This window comes from Xiphias gladius, chromosome 4, assembly GCF_016859285.1.
Source record: "Xiphias gladius isolate SHS-SW01 ecotype Sanya breed wild chromosome 4, ASM1685928v1, whole genome shotgun sequence".
Taxonomy (NCBI): Eukaryota; Metazoa; Chordata; class Actinopteri; order Istiophoriformes; family Xiphiidae; genus Xiphias; species Xiphias gladius.
The window spans coordinates 6,850,976-6,871,280 of record NC_053403.1 but is presented as its reverse complement, the minus strand read 5'-3'; the positions used below and the strand labels follow the sequence as shown (position 1 = coordinate 6,871,280).

The window sequence follows — 20,305 nt, the reverse complement described above, 5'->3', positions numbered from 1 at the left end:
ACTGGGGCCACGTCTTTTCCGAAGTAAGTTGCAACGGCCGGCAGTTATCTCCGTCCGTCCTCATCTTTGACCATATGCTGCGCAGTGGGCAAAAGGTTTCCTGGTCCGCGTCAGACTTTTCATGTCCGAACCGCGTCCATGCAACTGAAGTGTAGTCCCTCTCGTAGGTGGGAGGGACATGACGTATGTATGGATCTATAATGTGTGGCAGTTCAAGGTCACGAAGAATCGAATCGTAAGAATTGTCGTCTATCTAGGAAACTCTGTTGGATAATGATGTCTGTTTATGAACAATTTTTCACTTACCTACCACACAATTTAGGTTTTTTTTTTTTCTTTTTCTTAATTAACTCAAATATAACGAGCATGTGCTTAATAACAACAGCAACTAATGCTTTCTCCATTTCCCTTATAACTAGTAATAAATTGCGTAGACCTTTCTGTCCAAGTAATTAAGAGCTAAATACCAGCTAGTTACAAGATGTTGTCTTGTAACTAGAAAGAAATAAAAAAATTACTTGAATTATTTGATAATCGATTGTTTAAGTAGTTTTTTCAAGCAAAAACACCAAATCTTTGATGGTTCCAGGTTCTCAAATGTGAGAATTGGCTGCTTTTTTTTTTTCCCCTTTTGTTTTTGGTCTTGGATCATGATCAAATGAATATTTTTGGGGGTTTTGAACTGCTATATCTATATCGTGATGGACATTTTTCACTGTTTTCTGATGCCTCATGCACCAAGCCGACGTACAGATTCACCGTGAAAATGTTGGACGGATTAGTTGGTAATGAAACCCCTAGAACAAATGGGATCCAATGAGTTCTGCATAAATGTGCATATTAATGAGGATTTCAGAGAGATTCCTGTAACTCCTGAACCCTTGTGAGGTGTCACTGCAAATTGGGGTGAAAACAATTCATTTTCCAACTGTGGTAGTTGGAAACAGATTTTTTCCTGTGAGTATAAAATAACTCAAGGACGACACATCGTGGAAACCTGATACTTAGACGACAGTTGTTCCTAATGGACATCTGATCCAATCTGATCAGATTTTGGTATGTCTTGCTGCATAAATTTGCATATTAAAGTGAAGTTAAACTTCAGTTAGCCTTCTCGCTGACAAACTACTGGTACTGTGAGCATGCGTGTTCCTTTGTGCCTGTGCTAAGCTAGGCTAATCGCCCCCCTGGCTCTGGGTTCATACGTTGAACATGCCGACACGAGGGTGGTATCAGCAACCTCATCTAATGGTTCTTAACTGCTCGTGGTCTTGTTTTGTTGTCAGAAAGAGAGAAACCAAGTCTTTTTGCCTACACACTGATCTGATCCCTTTCAAAAGAGCGAAGCAGTTTCCCTGGTTCCTTTTTTCTACAGAAAGGATCCGGCTAACTTTTGTCGTGTAATATTTAAGGATTTTTAGCCGCCGTGTTTGAGCAAAAGTTTTTCCTCTGCCACGTCTAAAAATACTCAACCACCCTGTTATTCCACCCAAAGCTCTATACTCCTGTTGGACTGTGGAGAAAACCGCATCCACAAAAGGATGTGAGTTCTCTGAGTGGTGCTTCACATCTGACACTGTGTCCTTGTTTAGCAGTTGTACTGGATGTTGTGGTTTGGCTGTGCACTCCTCACACACTGCTGCTCTCTCTGTACCTCGGTCACACAGTACGACTCGGTGTTTCGCCTTGGACCGTTTCCCCATTTGCTCATCTGTTTCCATGACGAGGTGTTAGCGGGTTCGGTCTTCACCTGTCCACCGAACGTGCTGCGGCTGTTTGTGCTCATTAATAATACGAACTCAGTCTCTTTAGAATCTTCAGCCAGTTGTTTTTTTTTGTTTTGTTTTGTTTTGTTTTGTTTTAAAAAGCAGAGCGGCGCCACATGTTAGCGCTGCTTTTGCTCTCACACAGATCAACAGTTTACACAGAGCTATTGACTGCCTTCCAAGAGAAAACACTGGCTCCCCCGTTTCAGAGCGTTTCAGGTGTGAAGGCCTCTCGCTCGGCTCACATGAGCAGAGCGACCGGATCAGTCGTCACGCACGGCCACAAGTCGTCTTTTCTGCTCAAGATGAAACGAATAAACTGAGGGTGATAAGTGTTGTTTTGATTTGGACTTAAACGGAGGGGTTGCGGTTAACTCGCAGCACTGCGGGGAGTTGAGTGCAGCAGCGATGTGTCTAACTCTGCCTCTGTTTGTCTTTTCTCAGGGGATTCCTTCACTCAATTCCGGTTTTCAGAAGAAAAAGACTGGGAAATGGACCCATTCGCAGCCAGTCAGGTAAATCCATACCCTGTGTCTTCTGTCTTCCATGGATTTAACCCACTTTGTTGGGGTATGGATCCCTCCGGCAGCGGTTGGTCAGTCCACCGCCAATGAAATATCTGAAACTGTTGGATGGATTGACATGAAATTTTGTGCAGACGATCCGTGACAGGAAGACAACAGTGATTTTAGTGGTCACCTGAATTTTCCTCTTAGCACCGCCCAGTAGGTCAACGTCAATCATTTATCGTGTGAGGTATCTCAACATCTACTGGATGGACGGAAACATTCGTGGCCAAATTACAAAATTAACTCCAAAAAGAGACATTTAAGTAGCATTACTCCTCCTCACATGACCGATGATGCAGAATGCCAAGATGTCGTGTAGGGCAACTTTCCGCATTCATTTCTTCAGAATATCGACACAACAGCTTGTGGATCGATCATTTAATCCCAACTCTACAAGCTCCCGTCTGTGTCTGTGGATGCAAAGCAGTGCAAAAAGCACAGTCAGCTTATGTAAGGGGTTCCTGACCTCTTGCTGTTTCACTGTGTACAGTCAGAGCTGCGTTGTTTTGTTTCACAGACAAGTGCTGAGCTGCGTCAGTGGGCTACAAAAGATTTAGCGTGTCACTCTGAGGTTTTGACAAACAGGTTTTCACCTCCTCTGGATACTTCGCTTTAAGCCTCACGTTAGAATAATGCTCCAAATACTGAAATGATTGGCTTCACGCAAATGTTTTGATTCCATGTCCTGATGAGAATCCAGCGGGATTTCAAAGGTGGCAGAAAATTTTAAAGTAAAACGCTAGTCACGTCTTTTCTCCAGGTTTTCAGTAGAACTGTTCTGTGCACTTGACACATTGTTCTGTTGTTATCTCCGTAGATGTCGGCGGTGTTTGTGGACCTCCCAGCTCTCGCTCAGAGCCTTCAGCAGGTTCCCCTCCATCAGAGACTCAACCTGGAGGCTGAGCTGGTTCAGGTGGGATCTCGGAACCCCCGGGGTCATCTGACACCCAGCACCCTGCGAGGTGCTCGTAGCTCATGAGAAAATTCTCAGCTCTCTCGTGAAGGGCTGCGACTAACAATTATTTTCATTACTGATTAATCGCTAATGTCAATGAAAATGTAGGTAAATGACACACATGACAAAGATAAAGAGCAAGTCCTCACAGCTGAAACCGCAGTATGTTTGGCATTTTAGCTTGAAAAATGACTCAAACAAGTAATCCCTCATGAGAATAACTGCAGATCGACTAATCGTTGCAGCTCTACTCTCTTGTCAGGAGTCGGTCAACTAAGAAAACGAGTTATTGTTTTTTTAATGTACCGATATTCGGATTACGTCTCTCATAAAAAAAGAGAGAAATCCGTGTCTTTTCCAGACCCCGATTCGCTGACAGAGATTAAGACCAGTTTGAGACGAAAGACAAAAATCAGTGGAGACAAATCCTTAGTGAAGGATTAGGTTTAATCCTCGTCCGTCCTTTTTAACTGAAAGCCGTAAGACGGTCAGTATTCAGAGCGGCCGGTGGCAGGCTCATGTCTCCTTTTCCTTTGTTGTGGGAAGTTATTCTTAAGGAAAGGCAGCACATCACTCAGTTTTCCTTCCCACTCAGCATTGTTTTTCTATGAAAAAAGATCAATGAAATTGTTGAATATATTAATTTATTCTTAAGGTAAAAAAAGGAAAAAACGATGTTTGCATGGATGCACTTGTCACAGATTAAATATTGTAACTGCTAATTGCTTTGATAGTGTGGATGATACTCGAAAAACTAGAAAAATTCAAAAAAAAAAAAAAAAGGTTTAATGGTATTTGGCGCTTGGAAAATTGTAATTGTGGACTTCATGTTTTAATAGTGTACAAACCTTAATTTGTGTCCAATTTACACTAATCTTACACCAAACTGTTTCAGGTCTTGACTCCAGCAGAGCTGCCCACCATGACCCTCCCACCGAAACAGGAAACCCCCAAAATGTCCACATTCACTCCTCTGTCCGCATCTTTAAAAAGTCTCAGCACCAACCAGAAAGTCCCCGTGGCTACAAACCCAGTGTCCGGCTCCAACCTGCCGGTTTCCTCAAGTGCCGCCGAGCCGCCGGTGAATGACGGCGATGAAGAGCTGGACCAGCTGCTCAGTTTGGAGAAACCAGTCTCGGTTGTTTTAGGAAACCAGTCCGCCAGTGTTACAGGCCTGGAGGGTGCGGAACCAGGGAAAGGTGAGTGTGTGTTGGTGTTTTGGTGCCTCACAAATCCATACTACATACGAGTCGTCCCGGTGACCTGCCGCTTCACCACCAACCAGCAGCTCTTCCATTTCCTCCGTTCATCGTGTCGGATAACGGGATCTAACTGCAAACCCAAAAATTGACAGTATTCGGTGTGCAGGCTTTTTCCAGTGTGAACACACTGTACTAAAAAACCCGCTTGGAGTGAGTGCGTAGTTTGGGTTTGGGACATTCTGTCCTTCTCCCCAATTTAAGGGATAGTTTCACATTTTGGGAAATAGGCTTATTTGCTTTCTGGCAGGGAGTCCGATGAGAAGATTGATAAATATAAAGCTACAGCTGCTTAGAGCCAAGAAATGGTCGGACACACACACCGTGTAACGGCTTGTCATTTTCACCCCTCATTTCTTGTATGAATTAAACAAGATGTGTGTAAATAATTAATGAGCTGTGGAGACACTGGTGGGCAGACTCTGATACCTTTGGACAGAGCCATGCTGACTGTAGCTTCATAATTAAGTCGAAGGAATTGAGTTGAAAAGTTGCAAACAGTCAAAATTAGTCTTCAAATCACTGTCCAACCTTCAGAATTTAACCTTAAGATTTTAAACAATAAATATTGTGGACATTCAAAAATCTTGTGTGTGTGTTCTATTCATTTGCAGCGTGTGAAGAAACGAAGGAGGTGGTACCGGAGGTGATTGAAGAGAAGATGGAGGCGGTGAGAGACGAAGGTGTCGCGCCTCCAAAGTCTGCCTCTGTCAAGCAGGAAATGACAGAGGAGGACCTGGAGGACTGGCTCGACAGCATGATCTCCTGACCGCCAAAGAAAGGGGTTCATAAAGGAAACTGGACTTTGAAGAATTCAACCCTCTCTGCTTCAACTCTTTCCCACGCTGAAGGACCTCGGTGGGATTTTTCTTACACATCGGCCTCCACTTTTTTTTTTTTTTTTGTCTAGTTCCTGCAGCTGAATGAGAGACAGTATGTCTGGAGGTGCAGCACAGCGTTCCCTCTGCACTCCAGGCTTCAGAGAAATAATTTTCCGTTGATTGCGGAAGGGACGGACTGATAGCCAGTCAAACAGGTCACGGACAACAAGTCTGGTTTATTGTGCCAATTAATTTATTCATTCATTTCCTTCCCCCTCATTAAAAGAAATGCAGTTGACCAAAGCTACTACATACATACAAATGGCCATACAATAGCAGTTAACCATCCTGTCGTCAATAAATCCCTGAACCAAGTTTTGTTTTCATTTCCCTCTTGTTGTGGGGGCTCTTCTACTGCGGAAAGAGGTGCAGGCGGGCAGGACGCCACAGCTTAGGAACAAAACCAAACTAAGCAACATTTACACAAGGGTCATCTAGATTTTATACAACGAATTTTTTTTTTTTTTTTTTTAATTTTAAAGCCACAAAACTAGCTCGAGCTAAATCTGCTTGTAACTAATCCAGAACTAGAGCACTGCTTGTGTCAGGAGGGACTCAATTTGTTTTTGTTTTTTGCATAGTTTCTCTTAAGGCACGTCGGCTCTCGATAAACGCCTAAAGCGAGTCGTCTGGTCCTGGAAGAACCATTTTCATCGGACAGAATTGAACCGGCTTTGGAAAGGCAGATCAGGTCTCACTCATTTCATCTGATTTTAAACTGGATCGACACTAGCAGCACACGTCCATTCAGTTGGCTTGATAAGTGACACTAACATCCTGGCGTTAATCTAGAAAATGTGCATATTCAGACATTCAGTTGTCACAGTCTAACCCTCCACATGTATCAAACGTCTACACACAACAAATTGTGCAGCGGGCTGGGGTTAAGCAGGTGAAAAGGCAATGTGAATAAGAATCAAAAGAAAACGTTGCATAAAAGAGGCGTCGTGGCAGGTGACTGTTAGCAAGGAAGAGGACTTGGATGCACAAACGGCTACTCATCAGTCGTAAGTTTTAGAATTATTTTCTTTAAATTCAAAAGGAACGACTTTTTTTTTTTTTTTTTTTTTTTCTCTCCCCTCCTTCACATTTTTCGACACCATGGCAGCAGAGAAAGTCCAGTGAGCGTTCAGGTTCCGTTAACTGGGTGAGGTGGAGTTCATTGTCTCTTTCAGATAGAGGGAAAGTAGAGAGAGGGCTGTTCGGGGCGTAGACGACGCCGCCCCTCCTCTAACCCAGCTGGTCCTCATATTGCTTACGGAAGCAGTCTCCAGTAGGGAAGAAGTCCCAGCATCTCTCCTGGTACATCTTCCACACGAATGACTCCTGCAGGAGAAAAAAATAAAAAATAAAAATTTGCCAGCCTTCGTGGATAAGTTTATGAAGCTTTAAAGCGTCAGTTCATCAAAATATGGTTTTATACTCAAACCTCAGTTCTCTGCGAAATCAAAGGGAGGATTTTTAAAAAATGTCAAGGTCAAAGGACATTTTTGCTGTAGGAGCCAATTTCACGCCTTCTGGATAAAGACTTCCAACGTAAGATCCATATGCTTGTTTTTAGTTTCTACAGAAACAATAATTACTGGCTATAGAGGAATAAATCTTTGGGACAGGGGGATGATTTTTTTTTTGCAGCCAGGGGGAACTCCAGAAAACAGTGCAAGTTTTCTTTTACTTCAGCTGCATTTCTGAAACAAGAACAGTGCATGCAAATCAAAAAAAAAAAAAAAAACCCAACTTGAATCTCAGGTGCACGACAATAACAAGTTAATATCAGAAAAGTCAAAGTAAACCCACGCATTGCTGCTTCCTCCAGCTGAGCTGTACTTGTGCAACATTTCAACCCACTTGATATGTTGCATAAGTGAAACCTACCGAAGTTAGTCAATGTGCAGGTTTTTGTTGCTTCTTTGCTTTTCTTGAGATTGATCAGACATAATGATGTGGTAATAAAAAAAAGCAACTGAGAATAAACCTGAAGCTCAAATGCCTTTTCTTAAAAAAAGCTGTCACATACCTGACCCGTGTGTTCAGTCTCGTCCTTATTAATCAGGTACATCAGGAAGAACCTGCACACGTGAGTACATGAGGAGTGTCGTGAGACATGTTCGCATTGTAAATCAGGAAGACTTCCGGCTTATGTTTGTTTGCTGCACTCACAGGTAGTTGGCTAGGTTGTGCTCCTGTAAGGTGTGGGTTTCAAACCCGTGAGGCGTCCGATCAAAATAGTCATTGCCAATGCCACAGATGAAGCATTTGGTCTGAGAGAAGAAAAACAGGGGGGTGTTTACATTTTGATACAGAGCTACGGTAGGTCAGCTTAAACACAATACTCTTATTCTTGCTGTAGTTGGATCCACTGGGACTAAAAAGGAAAATTATATAGTGTTGACTTTTTTCTTTAATACAAACAAACCAAGAGTTGTAAGAGCTAAGTCTTAGATATGTTACTCATTCACTGGACAATTCTGATGACGGTATCCTGCATCATCGACCCAAATCTAATTCTGGTGACTGACAGTAACTCATGCTGCACTTTACTGACTCTAATGTGTCTATTTATCTTCTCTGGTGTCACAAATCACTCAATAAGAAATTATTTATCGTGACCATTATTAGTTGGGACTGCAACTCCACCTCATTTTTTTGAATAACGATGAACGGACAGGCTGAGAAAGAGGCGTCTTTCGGTAATATTACAGAGGAAGGAACTGCCGAAATACACGGAGTAAGACACTGACACAGCACTGTTAACTCTAACTTTTTACTTTATGTACCATGGAAAATCCCCGCATTACCATGGTTACCAAATTATTTGCAATAATCTATACAGTACTGTGCATAGGTTTAAGGCGCTTTGTTCCAGGTTCAGACTACACAGTATTTTTGTCTGTTAAAATGAGTCACTGTGTCAGATTAGGCGATTACAGAGTCTAGCAACAGATGGTCTAGCCCCCACAGAGCCCTGATCTCAGCATCACGGAGTCAGCCTGGGATCACGTGAAGAGACAGGAGACACAAAGCGCCCAAAACTTTTGCACAGTACCGTATGTTGCTCGTAGGATCGCTTCCTAGACATTCTTGCGATCATCAGATGGATTTAATTGTAGTTTAGCTTTTGATTCCTGTTAAAATCAAATATCTACTGTACTAAAATCCTATGTTTAATCCCGAAACGGACCGTCCCGGAGCCAAGGCAGTCTCGGGCAGCCTCGGACCAGCCCAAACTAACCAGGCAAATGCACCAGAGTTTGTCTGAACTGCACCAAACGGGAGCGAAAGCTCCCTTAGTGTTTTCGTGTCAGTATTTTCCTCCGCATCTATGCAACAGCATGCGACTTTATCAAAAGACCTTTGGGGCTGAAATGTTCCTCGTACTACACACAATTTCCACCCTGGCTCGAACCCAAGTCTTACCTCCATGTCCTCCTTCACCTGCTCCTGCTGGTCTCTCAGCTCACCAAAGGCATCAATGATCAAACCTAGAAGAGGGTGCAACAGTCCGTCAGGGGAGTACTTAACACACCGTATAGGACAACCGTTAAGATGATTCAGAAAACATGACGAGACTCATGTACCTGGCAATAAAGGAGGTCTGTTTCCTTATCTCATTTTCACCTGTGTTTATGCCTTAGAAAGGGAGTGATAGATGGGATCCCGTGTTGTAGACCGGGCAAGATAAGAAAAGGCAAAGGTTGCTTACCCTGAATGATGGCCAGCAGGATGACGATGACAAAGAAGAAGAAGGTGATGTCAAACAGGATGCGGTAGAGCTCGTAGGGGTCTCCGGCTGGGTCCTCCAACTCGTCTCCAATACCTCCTCCAGCCCTCACACCGACGTACATGTGGAACATATAGCACTACGGAGGGAGAGGAGGGAAAGTAACTTCACAGCTTCACACTCATGTCACCATTTCTTTTAAGCCGAAATGGTGGGTACAGAATTAACGGCAGCTGTATCTTATTCTGTGGTAACAAAGGAGGGAACATGACAATGGAAATGGAAAGGTTTCTTTTTTCCATTCATTTCAGTCAACACTCAGCCCAACTATGCTGCCGAGGGATCAGTGAGTTCAGACGTCTGCTGTTAGAAAAGGAAGTATAAAGTCTGAAGACGCAAAGAATGTGTCTTTAAAAAAAAAAAAAAAGTTAACAATGACTGTACTTTGAAAACCATATGACCTCCAGAGAATCTACATTCTTCCTTCAAAGGGGCAAAAAATAAATTCAATAAAATTCAATAGAAATTTCATTTCTGTTTAGAGGCAGTCAATAGTTTGAGAAAGAATAATTTTGACGGCTGTAACCAATTGCATGATTGTTACCAGTATAACTTAATGGAGATCAGTAATGAAAATACTCTCTGTTCATACCTTGATAAAGGCCAACCATTCAAAATAAGAGCCTCGGGAATGTTTTTCAGCTCCAAGGAGTTGCCACTGTTGACAGCTGCAACCTGTTTTCTTTTTTTTTTTTTCTTTTTTTTTTAACTTCTATAAAAAAGAAAATTATTTTCGATTTTCTCTATTTTTTTCATAAATGAGTAGATGTCGGAGGTGGTTGGGCATACCGTCATCATATCGTCACACTTCATGTCGGGCTCGTCTTCATCCTCGCTCTTATTGTAGAACTTCCTGAAGAAGTTGAAGGCCACCACAGTGTAGAGATAGACCACCACAGCCAGCAGACCCACAGTCAGCACAAGCTAGGGGGAGAGAAAAGTCATTACAATCTGGTTCTTACATGCTCTGAAACATTTTTACTTGACCTTTTTATTCCCAGTGACAATGTGGGCTGAGAGCTGAGGAGAAAGCAGCCTCCTTTGGATGCATAAATCATTGTACCTTGACTTGTTTAAATGTAGATTTTGAGGGTAATTTGTGCAAATCAACATCTGTTTTTGAGAGAAAGTTGTTCGTGAAAGAAATGCCGTATTTTTAGAGGCCTCAAATACACAATACAGAACTTCTTCATGCCCCGTCTTTGCCCTGTAATTTACTGGCTTGTTATTCTACATTTTTAAATATGCATATTGCCTGCTGCATTCCCTGACAGAATGATGGCGTAAAACCACCCTGATCCACCCCCGCAGATGAACTCAAATACCCTGTCAAGTACATCACCTGGAATATTCCAGATGTGTAAATTTGAAAGGATTTTAAACTGGATGTTATTTAACACTATTGATTATATAAATGTGGACATTATTACAATAGTGTTTAGGTCGGTGTGATAAAGTTGGCATTCGTACCCACTACCTTGAAATAGCAGTAGCTGGACCTCTCTTTTAACCTTTTTACCATTTGTTGCTCATTTTCTGACTAATTTTTACCCCCTTTAATCATAACACTACAACAAAGTTACTTCAACCGTGCGTTACTTTTAACAGAAGTTTCTCACTACCTTTGGGCGACATCAAACCGTGAATGAGTCGCTCCTGACTCCATTACTCAGGAGTGGCCAAACACCCTCAAGTGTAAAAATAGAAAATCCAGTGGCCTTTGACTTTCTATTTGCATTTAATTCTATTCTTTTATTTCTCTATATCCTGTGAGCTGGATGACCGAGTCTTTGTAGACGTCCACTGTTTCTATTTCCATCCATTTTTTCCAGAAATTAATTTCTTGATTTGATTATGTCGGTGCTCAGTATGAATCCTGATGCTAGTTGTTTATCTATCACAGGCTACATATAAATGCAATTATTTACATCAGAGAAGTATCTAAATGTAAGATGAAGCCCTAGAAGCACAGTTTATCAAGAAAGTTGCTCAATATTTCTCCACATTTTTCTAAATTTGTAAACAATCCAAAAGCCCATAAACTTTTTATATATTTTAAAGACTTCCTAACTCTGAGTAGAAGCTCAGAGAGAGGGGAGATGCAAGTTTAAAGAAGAAGCTGCTCTTCCGTACAATTTTAAGAAATTCAACAACAGCCACTCCACACTTATCTGTGCTCTGGCTCCCTCTGCTGGTTGAACTACTTGCCTGCTTCCCGTTGTGAGTGACGGACGACAGGATGGTGCGAAGGGTCTTGAAGCCCATAGCGATGTCCAGCAAGTGGGCAGCAAAGAAGAAGTTGTTGAAGTGTCCAAAAATGGACATGGTGGTGTACCAGATCAGATACAGGAAGGACTGCAAGAACAGAAGGCCACTCATTAGTGACAATGACAAAGTTTCAAAGATGGTCGCATTGCTCTGCTCATTTCAATGTTTGCACTTGAGCATGTACAACATTTTATTAAATAGTTTGTCAGGCTATTGTGGATTTTACATTTTTATTTACTGAAAAATTGCAGTCTGACTACACATTGAGCCAGTATGCACATATTTTTATTATTTACATTACAGACATATATAATTTGTTAATTTTTTTTCCTCTATTTTTTTTTTTTTTTACTCTTAATTGAATTGTTTCTGTTTATATTACAGACTGGTGTCTTAGCACAGTTATAATAGTATGCCCCCCGGTATTTCAACACATTGATAAAACCTTTGAATCCTCTGGAAAATCACGCCTGAGTTGTTTCTACTGTGCTGGATGTCTCTACTATCAGAGCTATCAGAGTTTTGATAAACTTGTCTTCGATACCCGGTTGAGGTGAAGGTTAATGTCGGACTCCATTTGCAGTAGGACGGACGCAACTGAAGATAATTTAGAAAATTATTAAACAGGATACAGAATTTATGAACCATATTGCCTTATTAACCAAAACCTCGGTAACAACTAAAGCATTTACTGTACACATTAAATAAACTTACATTGTCAGTCAAAACCACGCCCAGTTTCCAGATGTGGTACTTTGTGTCGATGGAGCTCAGCCTGTCAATGAGAAAACAAAAGGGTGTTGCTCACATGGAAACAAAAAGGAAATCTATGGATCTAGTTGATATTTTGACAAATATAAGATGATTATTTATTTAGTCTGGTTTTTCTAGATATCTATTGTGCTGAATTTGGAGTAAGAGCTTTTCAATCATTGTGTCCATGTCATGCTAATTACTGGTAAAATGTGGAGATGCTGGATTTTATGTGTTTAAACTTAGCGATTGACTTTTATTCCTGAATCCAGCAGCATCAGAGGAAACAGGGACTGAGTTCTCACCAGGAGAGCAGGGAGGCCTCCTTCTCTACAGCCTCCACTGTGGGGTCAAAGTCGAGAGCGCTCTTATCCAGGCCTAAGAGCTCACCGATGCGTTCAGCTCCATACAGGTCACCATATTTGTTGATCACCTGCACACGCACAAAGGCACGGGGAAGGGCAATGGTCAGCCTCATCACTTAATTTCACATTGTAAGCAAAGTAGTCCTTGTCTGCTTTAGAGACGATGTAGCCACAGTGAAATAGTCTAATCTTTATGTCAGTGTTTTTTTTAAGGTTTGTGCATGTTTCAGAGCGTCAGCAGGGAAATGAGGCAGAGTTGAATTTCACTGCAGTTTCACTACTTATTATCTAAGAGCACATATGGCAAACACCACTATCACCCTCACATAGCATGTAAACAACTGAAAACTACAGAATTTACAACAACAATCCTCTAATATGGATTCCTGGAACGTAATCTCATCAAATTAGGAACTTTGAACATGACAATGTTCAACAACCCCTGATACAGATATTTATTTTTTTGTGTTTAAGAAATCCGGTTGATCAGCTGTGACTACTTTGTCCTAATAACACTCATCATGCACAAGATCATTAATACAGGTCAGTGACAATACTTTACAAATACCGTGTCAGCCTCTCAGATCCTCACCTTGCGCTTGATAAACTTGTCCCAGTAGTTGCTGGGGAAAGACCTGTGGTAGAACGCAGAATTAGGACTTAGTTCAGCTGTGGTACTAAAAATAGTTTGATAAGATGAATGCATTAGTTAATTCTTCTGACCTCATCAACAACAAAGTTTAGATGTGATGTGTTTCAGAGTTTGCATACATATACACAGGTACAGTTGCTACTCAAGCTTCAGTTAATGACTATTTTCATTACTGATTGAGCTATATTTCTTCTTCCACTTTGGCATCTGAGAGAGGGCTAGCCTGAAAAAAAGACTGCACGCTGATCTAAACTCTCGGTTTGTGTTTGCTGGAGAGATATTATCTCTGGCTACGTGATGTTAGGCCGTGGAAGTCTAGAGGACAATGTGTGGATTCTACTTTATTTAGTCTGGCCCTGTCGGGTAGCTAACACTAACTAACAGCTGTCTGCAGATATCAGGCCGATGTTCTCAACACAAACAGTGCAGATGAATTAGTGGGCAGACGTTCAGTCTGTGCTCAAAGTGATCATTAAAGTGGATGTCTGTACTTAGCTGAAGCATCACCTACTGACAGTCCATGTGTAGCTGTATGAGCGAGCATTTATCTTTTTAAAATATCCTTGTAAGTGGCCTTGTAAGTGGTGCAAGTTTTTTATTATTCTTGCTCGACTGTTTTGCACAAACAGACTTAAAAAATACAGATGTCAGGTTTCAGGTGTTTTGCATTTGCCAAGGAAAGTAAATCCTTGGTTCACAGTTTTATAACCGGGCACTTATAATGGGCACCTTACATTCTTTTATATTCAAGGAAACAACAGTGTTGCTCACTTGTTGAATGCAGAAAGAATGTAAGTTGCCAGGATAAATTCTGAACAAGCAATTTAGGAAACATTGGCATTTATCACATTTAACTAAATCATCAAAAATCGAAACTGAATCGAATCAGGAGATCAGTGCTCAGACCCAGCTCTACTTGTCAAACCTGTATTTTTATGCTACTAATGGATATTGCAACAAGCAGGGCGTGGTGCTTTTTGCTCGTTATTAGTGAGGAAAAATTATAACTTATATTCATTGTATTTTAAGAAAGGTTGCTAAATGATCCGGGTAAAATCATTAAGACAGTGAGAGTCATGACCCACGGGGTGTTGATGACGAGTCGGTCCCACTGGCCCTTGATATCATCGTCTGACGGCTGCTCAGTAATGTAGAGACCATCAAATTCAAGCTTCCTGGCAATCTCCTTCTCCCTCTTGAACACCACCAAAGGAACCTAAAAGCAAAATATTAAGATGGGTAACTAAAACAGTAACTTTTGTCACACAATGGTATCATCTGCAAAGAAATTATTCTCAGCTAAGAGAAGACAGACTGTTCAAGCTGTAACGGTATCATGAATGTACCCACCTTCAAACAGTAGTATCCGACCACACAGAGGAGCGAGATCACAGTGTGGAATACAGCCAAGAAGCGCAGCGTTGGCAACATGTAGCCAGTGCTCTCCTGAAGCACAAACTCATCCATGTCAAAAAGTGTGTCCACATCATGGTCATCGGCATCGTTTTCATCGTCCATTTCTTCATCAGCTTCATCAGTGACCTAAAGAGCAAAATATACAGTGTATACAGTGAAAAATCTGTGCCATTTGGAGTATTTATTTTGCATTGTCTCCCATAATACATTTCTTAAATTTGTTTGTCCTTCAGACTCCCCTAAAATGCTTTCTTGGGTTGTTAGTAACGATTACACTGAAATCATGGTGTTCAGACGAGGACTTTTTAGGATGGAAGAAAGGAAGGATAGTTTTGGTATCCCTCTGCCATGACACAGCAATGAACAGAAAATACCTATTTCAGGTGACAAAAATCACACTGCTTAGGCAGCGCATTTGCTTCAGAAAAACTTTTGCATGCATTTTATTCATTAGACGAGGATTTCCAAAAAGCTGACATTGAAGTTCTGGTCAGAATAGTAGTCATGCTTGACTTGATCAAAATTCCTATTCCTATTTATAATCCATTCAATGTTTTCTGCATCTATACTGTATGTTGTGGCAAATACCACTCTTTTGTTTGCATTGGAGCATTTCTTTGTAGTAAAGTTTGTCTGTCCAGGTGTTCGGCTCTAGTGTATGCTTTCTGTAGTGTAGTGTATTATAAATAGAAATTGGGGTGATGGTATAAATCAGTCAGATCTTCCCTGAACCACTGTTAATCAGTTTTAGGAGATGCCCTTCTCTCCAATATAAACTGTTACACAGCCATCTTCAACCAAACACCCATCAAACATGGTTGGGTCCAAAACCCAAGGGGTCCTACAAGTGTAGTCATTGTAACCATGCCACAAATGTAACACAGACCAAGACATTTATGTATTTTTTACATCTCAAAAAGAATTCACCAATAATCACCTAGATTTTACTGCTTTTTTGTAAACATTTATGTGTTCTTTATTATTTGTTTTTTGCAAACATCTATTTGTTGTTTGTTATCATTTCCATTGTTTGTATTCACTATGTTGCTCTTTAATTCAGCTTTGATGACTGTTGTGGGTCAAAACGACGCCATCTGCTGGAATTTTCGTGTGTCTACGCTCCCCCTTGGCCGGTGATTCCCACCAGTGGAACACTACTAGAAAAGGGCCTTTTGTTCAGTGAGATCTGTTCGAGTCCCTGTCGAAGGCTTGATTTGGGTTTGTTTAAAGGTTTAATATGACCATGCCAAGATAATAAAAGGCATTTTAATTGTCTTTGAAAATAGAGTGCCTTGGAGTTTTCTTGGATTTCGATGTCTACACGTATCCCATGCAACACCTCCAACAAACTCAATTTGAGTCCAGGAAGTGCTCCTACCCAAAAAGTGTTTAAGGATTAGTGTAACCAAGAATCCTCGCTACATACATTTCATCTGATTACACACTGCAGATATTGTATACTGCAGTAAGAACCCCTACTCATTCAGTACTGCTAGCATGATCATATAAGCTACTAATGAAACAATCATGATATCAAAAGAACGCTTTCGTTTTGTCTTTGGTTTGGGGCTGCATCTAACGATTATTTTAATTAGTGATTAATCTGCTGATAATTTGTTTTGATTAATCGATTAATCAATTTGTCTATAAAATTCCAGAAAATAGTGAAAAATGCCTCTAATAATTTCCCACATACCAGGCTGAAGTCCTCAAATTTGTTTGTTTGCTTGTTTTATCAACAGCCAAAATCCATAGATAATCAGTTTACTACCATGCATGACAAGAATGGGAGGATCAAATCCTCCCATGTGATGTGAGAAAGCAAATGTTTGGCATTTTTGCCTAAAAAATAACTGAAAAGCTTACTGAACTATCAAACTAGTTCCTTATTAATTTTCTGTTCACCAGCCAATCGATTAATCCACTAATTGTTGCAGCTCTACTTTGGTTAGTGATTTACCTTGTAGAAGAGCAGAATGAAATTGATGGCAAAACACACAAACAGAGCCAGGAAACGCAGGTTGTAGAAGTTACGGGCCAGGTAGTTCTGTAAGGGAAATAAGGGACCAACTGATGACTGCTCTATAATTGACAATTCATATTTCAGAAACAATTATTAGAATAAGGAATGAGACCCAAAAAAAATGATACTGACGAATTTGTCTCCAGCACAGCCACAAACAATTCATCTGAAAGAACAGTGTCAGGGCTCACCAGCGTCTTGGTCAGGTAGATGTCCAGAACAGCGAAGATAGTGGACATGAAGGCAGGTGCTGCCTCTTTAGGCTGGCCTAATCTGGTTTTGGGCTTCTCCTCTGTTGCTGGTTCCTTAGCCTCCTCCTCCTTTGGCTTATCCTCCTTCTCCCGATTCTCTGTGCTGTGTTGGTCATTGTAGTTTTTAGTTTACAGTTATTTTCATTCTGTATTAAACTCATTTTTTACTCACAGTTTTACTCACTCTGCTTTTTCTGGTTCACTCTCAGGGGTTTCAACGGGCTTGGCAGAAGCTTTCTGCATGTGAGTGTTATACAGATCAATGAGCTGAGAGACTGAAAAGCAGGTATCTACATAGTTTAAAATCATTAATCACACAGAGGAAGTTACTGAATTTTGACTGCAAACCTTTTTTTGATCAGTAGTGGACATTTCTGTACTCAGTTCAGAAACATCACCCAGGCCGGGCTCCATGTGTTTCCCTCCTTCCTTTTTAGGTACCGTCAGCATCTCCAACATCACGTCCACCTCCGCTATGTCCCCTGATGGCGCCATGGCTTTATCCAAGCTTCCTGACGACTCTATGGCCTCCGCTTTCTCTCCTTCTATTACATCTCCGTGGATACCAAATTGGGTTGGGTCAGGCATGTTTCCAAGGATGTCTGTCACCTTCATGTTCTTGGCACCCTCTACCAGGCCACCGCCAAACATGGAGGACCAGATGACATGGAAGAAACCAAAGATGAGGCCGTAGATTCCCTTGAAGAAGCCAGTGAAGAGCATCCAGAAGAAGGAGAAGAAGCCTGTGATAATCTCCTTGATAGTCAGTTTCCTGATTTTCTTGAACTGCTTGCGTATGTTTTTAACCGAAATAATTTGGCGGACACTTGCAAACTTTTTCTTGACTGAGCAACATGCAGTGGTGAAGGCCGAGGCCGACTCCAAGGCACCTTCTTCCTCTCCAGCCAGCTCCTCCAGGATGCTGTGTCCATCCTCCTCTTCCTCCTCCTCAGGTTGCTCAACAGCATCCGGCTCAGAGATCTGGGAGGCCAGTTGCATCTCAAAGATGGTGTCCTCACAGAAATTCACAAACATTTCCATCTTCTCGCTCTCTCCGCCCTCATTGACCACATCAAAGATGAACTGACGTTTGGACTCTTTGACCTGCGGTTTCTCCCACTGTTCACGGCTTGACTCGCTGATCTCAAAGTAAACCCTCTCGATGCGCTTTGCACTGCCCATGATTTCAATACGACCCAGGTAAGGCTCAAAGTAGTTAAGCACACTCTCTGCCAGATCCAAGAAGGTGCCAAGTCGAGAGTCGTGGGGCATGTGTTCTGACAGGTTGGTCAGCAGCACTGCCACGTTGAAGCCGATATCTTTGGCCGGCTCATGGAATCGCTCCACAAACTCCTTGTAATTAAACATGTCGTTCTCATCGGTCTCTGCACACGAGAGCAGGAAATCAATCTCAGACTGGGTGTACTGCTTCTGACTCTCCATGGACTTCTGGAACTCCTTCTTTGAAATAATGCCTTTACAATCGGGGTCGTACTCCTTGAAGTTGTCAGAGGTTGTCAGATCCTTCAGTTTGAGGAACATATCGAAGAACTTGAGGATCATCTCCACATTGTTAGAAGACTCCACCAGAGTGTCGACCATCTGCTTTCCAATTGTTCCATTCACCACATTACCTGAGGAGGGAACAACATTCATTTCAGGATTAACATACAAACACAAAATACATTATGTACTCCATAACTTTTAGTCAAAACAATATAGACAAATAGCATAATAATGTCAGACATGTCGAGATATTGAGCCAATAAAATTTTTTAGCCTGTCTCCCATAATTTCTTTGTCATTGAATGGCAGGTTCAGGCTCTTACCCTCTAGCAGAGACAGCAACATGACAACCATGTCCTTCTGTAAATCCATCAGCTCCTTCAACAGCTCAATCTGACTGGCATCCTACAAGGAGACGAGACATTTTCTTAAAGCGTTACTTTTGAACACAAAGTTCCTTACATTTCAATGTAATGTTAATGCCTTATTAAAAGAGCAATATCAAATAAAGGGCCATTATTAGCTTTGTAAAAATGTAGTGAATTAACGTCTTGGCTAGTGTAATTTAATAAAATATACTTTCACATGCCATAATCTGTACATCTATAAAAATGCATCGGGAAGGCATAGTTGCACATGGAGCTTGATCCTGATCAATACTGGATGTTTGGGAGTTTGAAGAAATCTGTTGAGGCTTATTTGTTATTTTTTCCATTTTTCACATACACACATAACATACATTCTTGATAAGAACCCTTTCATTTGGTTATTAAAGAACTGTGATCAAAATATTGACTGAGAGCCACATTTTTCAGTTTAAAAAATAAGCTTTTCATTGCTTTCTCTTGGAAAAACAGCTTTGTGTTACTCTTCTGCCCACATAAACACAAATACAATAATGTCTGTAATAGACTGAAATGGGCCAATAATATCGGTCATGTCAATTTATCAGTCAGGCTCTAGCTACTTCAAACTGTATTGTAGTGATATCAAGAGATACATCTTATTTCCATATTTTACAGCCACAATGGGCTGGTTATAAATTACACGAGAGACAGGTTTTTTTTGATAACATAGTTGCATCCTCTAATGTTTATCTATCTACTTTTTAGTTTTTGTAAAAATATGCTGCAGAAATACAAAAAAAACACAGTTCAGTGTACCTGAGATAACTTCATCTGCATGTTGGCAAATACATGCAAGAAGCCCACTACTGCATCCCACAGTCTGCTGTGAGCCAGACTCTGCTGGTTCCCAATACATGGGCCCTGAAAGAGGACAAGTAGGAAAAAGAGAGATGATGGTATGGAGGGGAAAAAGCAGATCAAATATCTGAAAGTAATTAGTAAAGTGAAGAAAAGAAAGTAAGTAATTAAGAGTCTTTCTATTGTAGATTCAACATTGCTGAGTGAGGGCTCAGCTTCTTACCTGAATATACTCAGTCAGCGAGTTGAATATCTGCTTGGCTACAGATAAAGCTTTGGAGAAGTTGACTTTTCCAGTCTCATCAATGACATCTTTGCCAGAGTAGTACCAGTAGAAGTCACTGATAGATTCCTAAAGAGGAGGATAGCATTAGTAAACTGATGAAATGAGAAATGAATGACAGCATGAATGATTACAATAATAATCAAGATAGAAGCAGCCTACATTTCTGTGACTTCATACGTGCGTTTTACACACCTGAAGACGGAGCAGATAGTCGACAGTGCTGATTATAATGTTGACTGTGGTTGTGTTTCCAGTTTGGGTTCTCAGGAAGTTCTGGAAATCTGACAGAAGCATTTTTTTTTTTTTAATCCTCAGTCTAATCACTTCTCTCTCATTGTTTCATCTTCTTATGGCCCACTGTTCTCTAAT

At 41.1% G+C, this 20,305-nt stretch overlaps 2 protein-coding genes across 2 annotated transcripts in view; one reads left to right on the top strand and one right to left on the bottom strand.

The window, feature by feature from the left end:
• aven (apoptosis, caspase activation inhibitor) overlaps window positions 1-5,745 on the top strand; it is a 39,007-nt gene extending 33,262 nt beyond the window's left edge. Inside the window, exons 3-6 of the mRNA XM_040125353.1 lie at window positions 2,211-2,281; window positions 3,153-3,248; window positions 4,186-4,489; window positions 5,164-5,745. Coding sequence (XP_039981287.1) covers window positions 2,211-2,281; window positions 3,153-3,248; window positions 4,186-4,489; window positions 5,164-5,318 — 626 coding nt within the window. The 3' untranslated portion in view covers window positions 5,319-5,745. The remainder of the gene's footprint in view (window positions 1-2,210; window positions 2,282-3,152; window positions 3,249-4,185; window positions 4,490-5,163) is intronic.
• Window positions 5,746-5,883: 138 nt separating this feature from the next.
• Window positions 5,884-20,305, bottom strand: part of ryr3 (ryanodine receptor 3) — a 117,721-nt gene continuing 103,299 nt past the window's right edge. The window contains exons 88-107 of the mRNA XM_040125358.1: window positions 20,129-20,217; window positions 19,874-20,002; window positions 19,609-19,713; window positions 18,769-18,850; window positions 17,288-18,573; window positions 17,124-17,176; window positions 16,880-17,042; window positions 16,626-16,712; window positions 14,600-14,791; window positions 14,335-14,465; window positions 13,190-13,232; window positions 12,538-12,665; window positions 12,194-12,254; window positions 11,420-11,566; window positions 10,001-10,135; window positions 9,134-9,290; window positions 8,848-8,912; window positions 7,591-7,691; window positions 7,448-7,499; window positions 5,884-6,756 (exon numbers count right to left, since the gene is read on the bottom strand). Of these exons, the coding sequence (XP_039981292.1) occupies window positions 6,661-6,756; window positions 7,448-7,499; window positions 7,591-7,691; window positions 8,848-8,912; window positions 9,134-9,290; window positions 10,001-10,135; window positions 11,420-11,566; window positions 12,194-12,254; window positions 12,538-12,665; window positions 13,190-13,232; window positions 14,335-14,465; window positions 14,600-14,791; window positions 16,626-16,712; window positions 16,880-17,042; window positions 17,124-17,176; window positions 17,288-18,573; window positions 18,769-18,850; window positions 19,609-19,713; window positions 19,874-20,002; window positions 20,129-20,217 (3,302 nt within the window). The 3' untranslated portion in view covers window positions 5,884-6,660. The remainder of the gene's footprint in view (window positions 6,757-7,447; window positions 7,500-7,590; window positions 7,692-8,847; window positions 8,913-9,133; window positions 9,291-10,000; window positions 10,136-11,419; window positions 11,567-12,193; window positions 12,255-12,537; window positions 12,666-13,189; window positions 13,233-14,334; window positions 14,466-14,599; window positions 14,792-16,625; window positions 16,713-16,879; window positions 17,043-17,123; window positions 17,177-17,287; window positions 18,574-18,768; window positions 18,851-19,608; window positions 19,714-19,873; window positions 20,003-20,128; window positions 20,218-20,305) is intronic.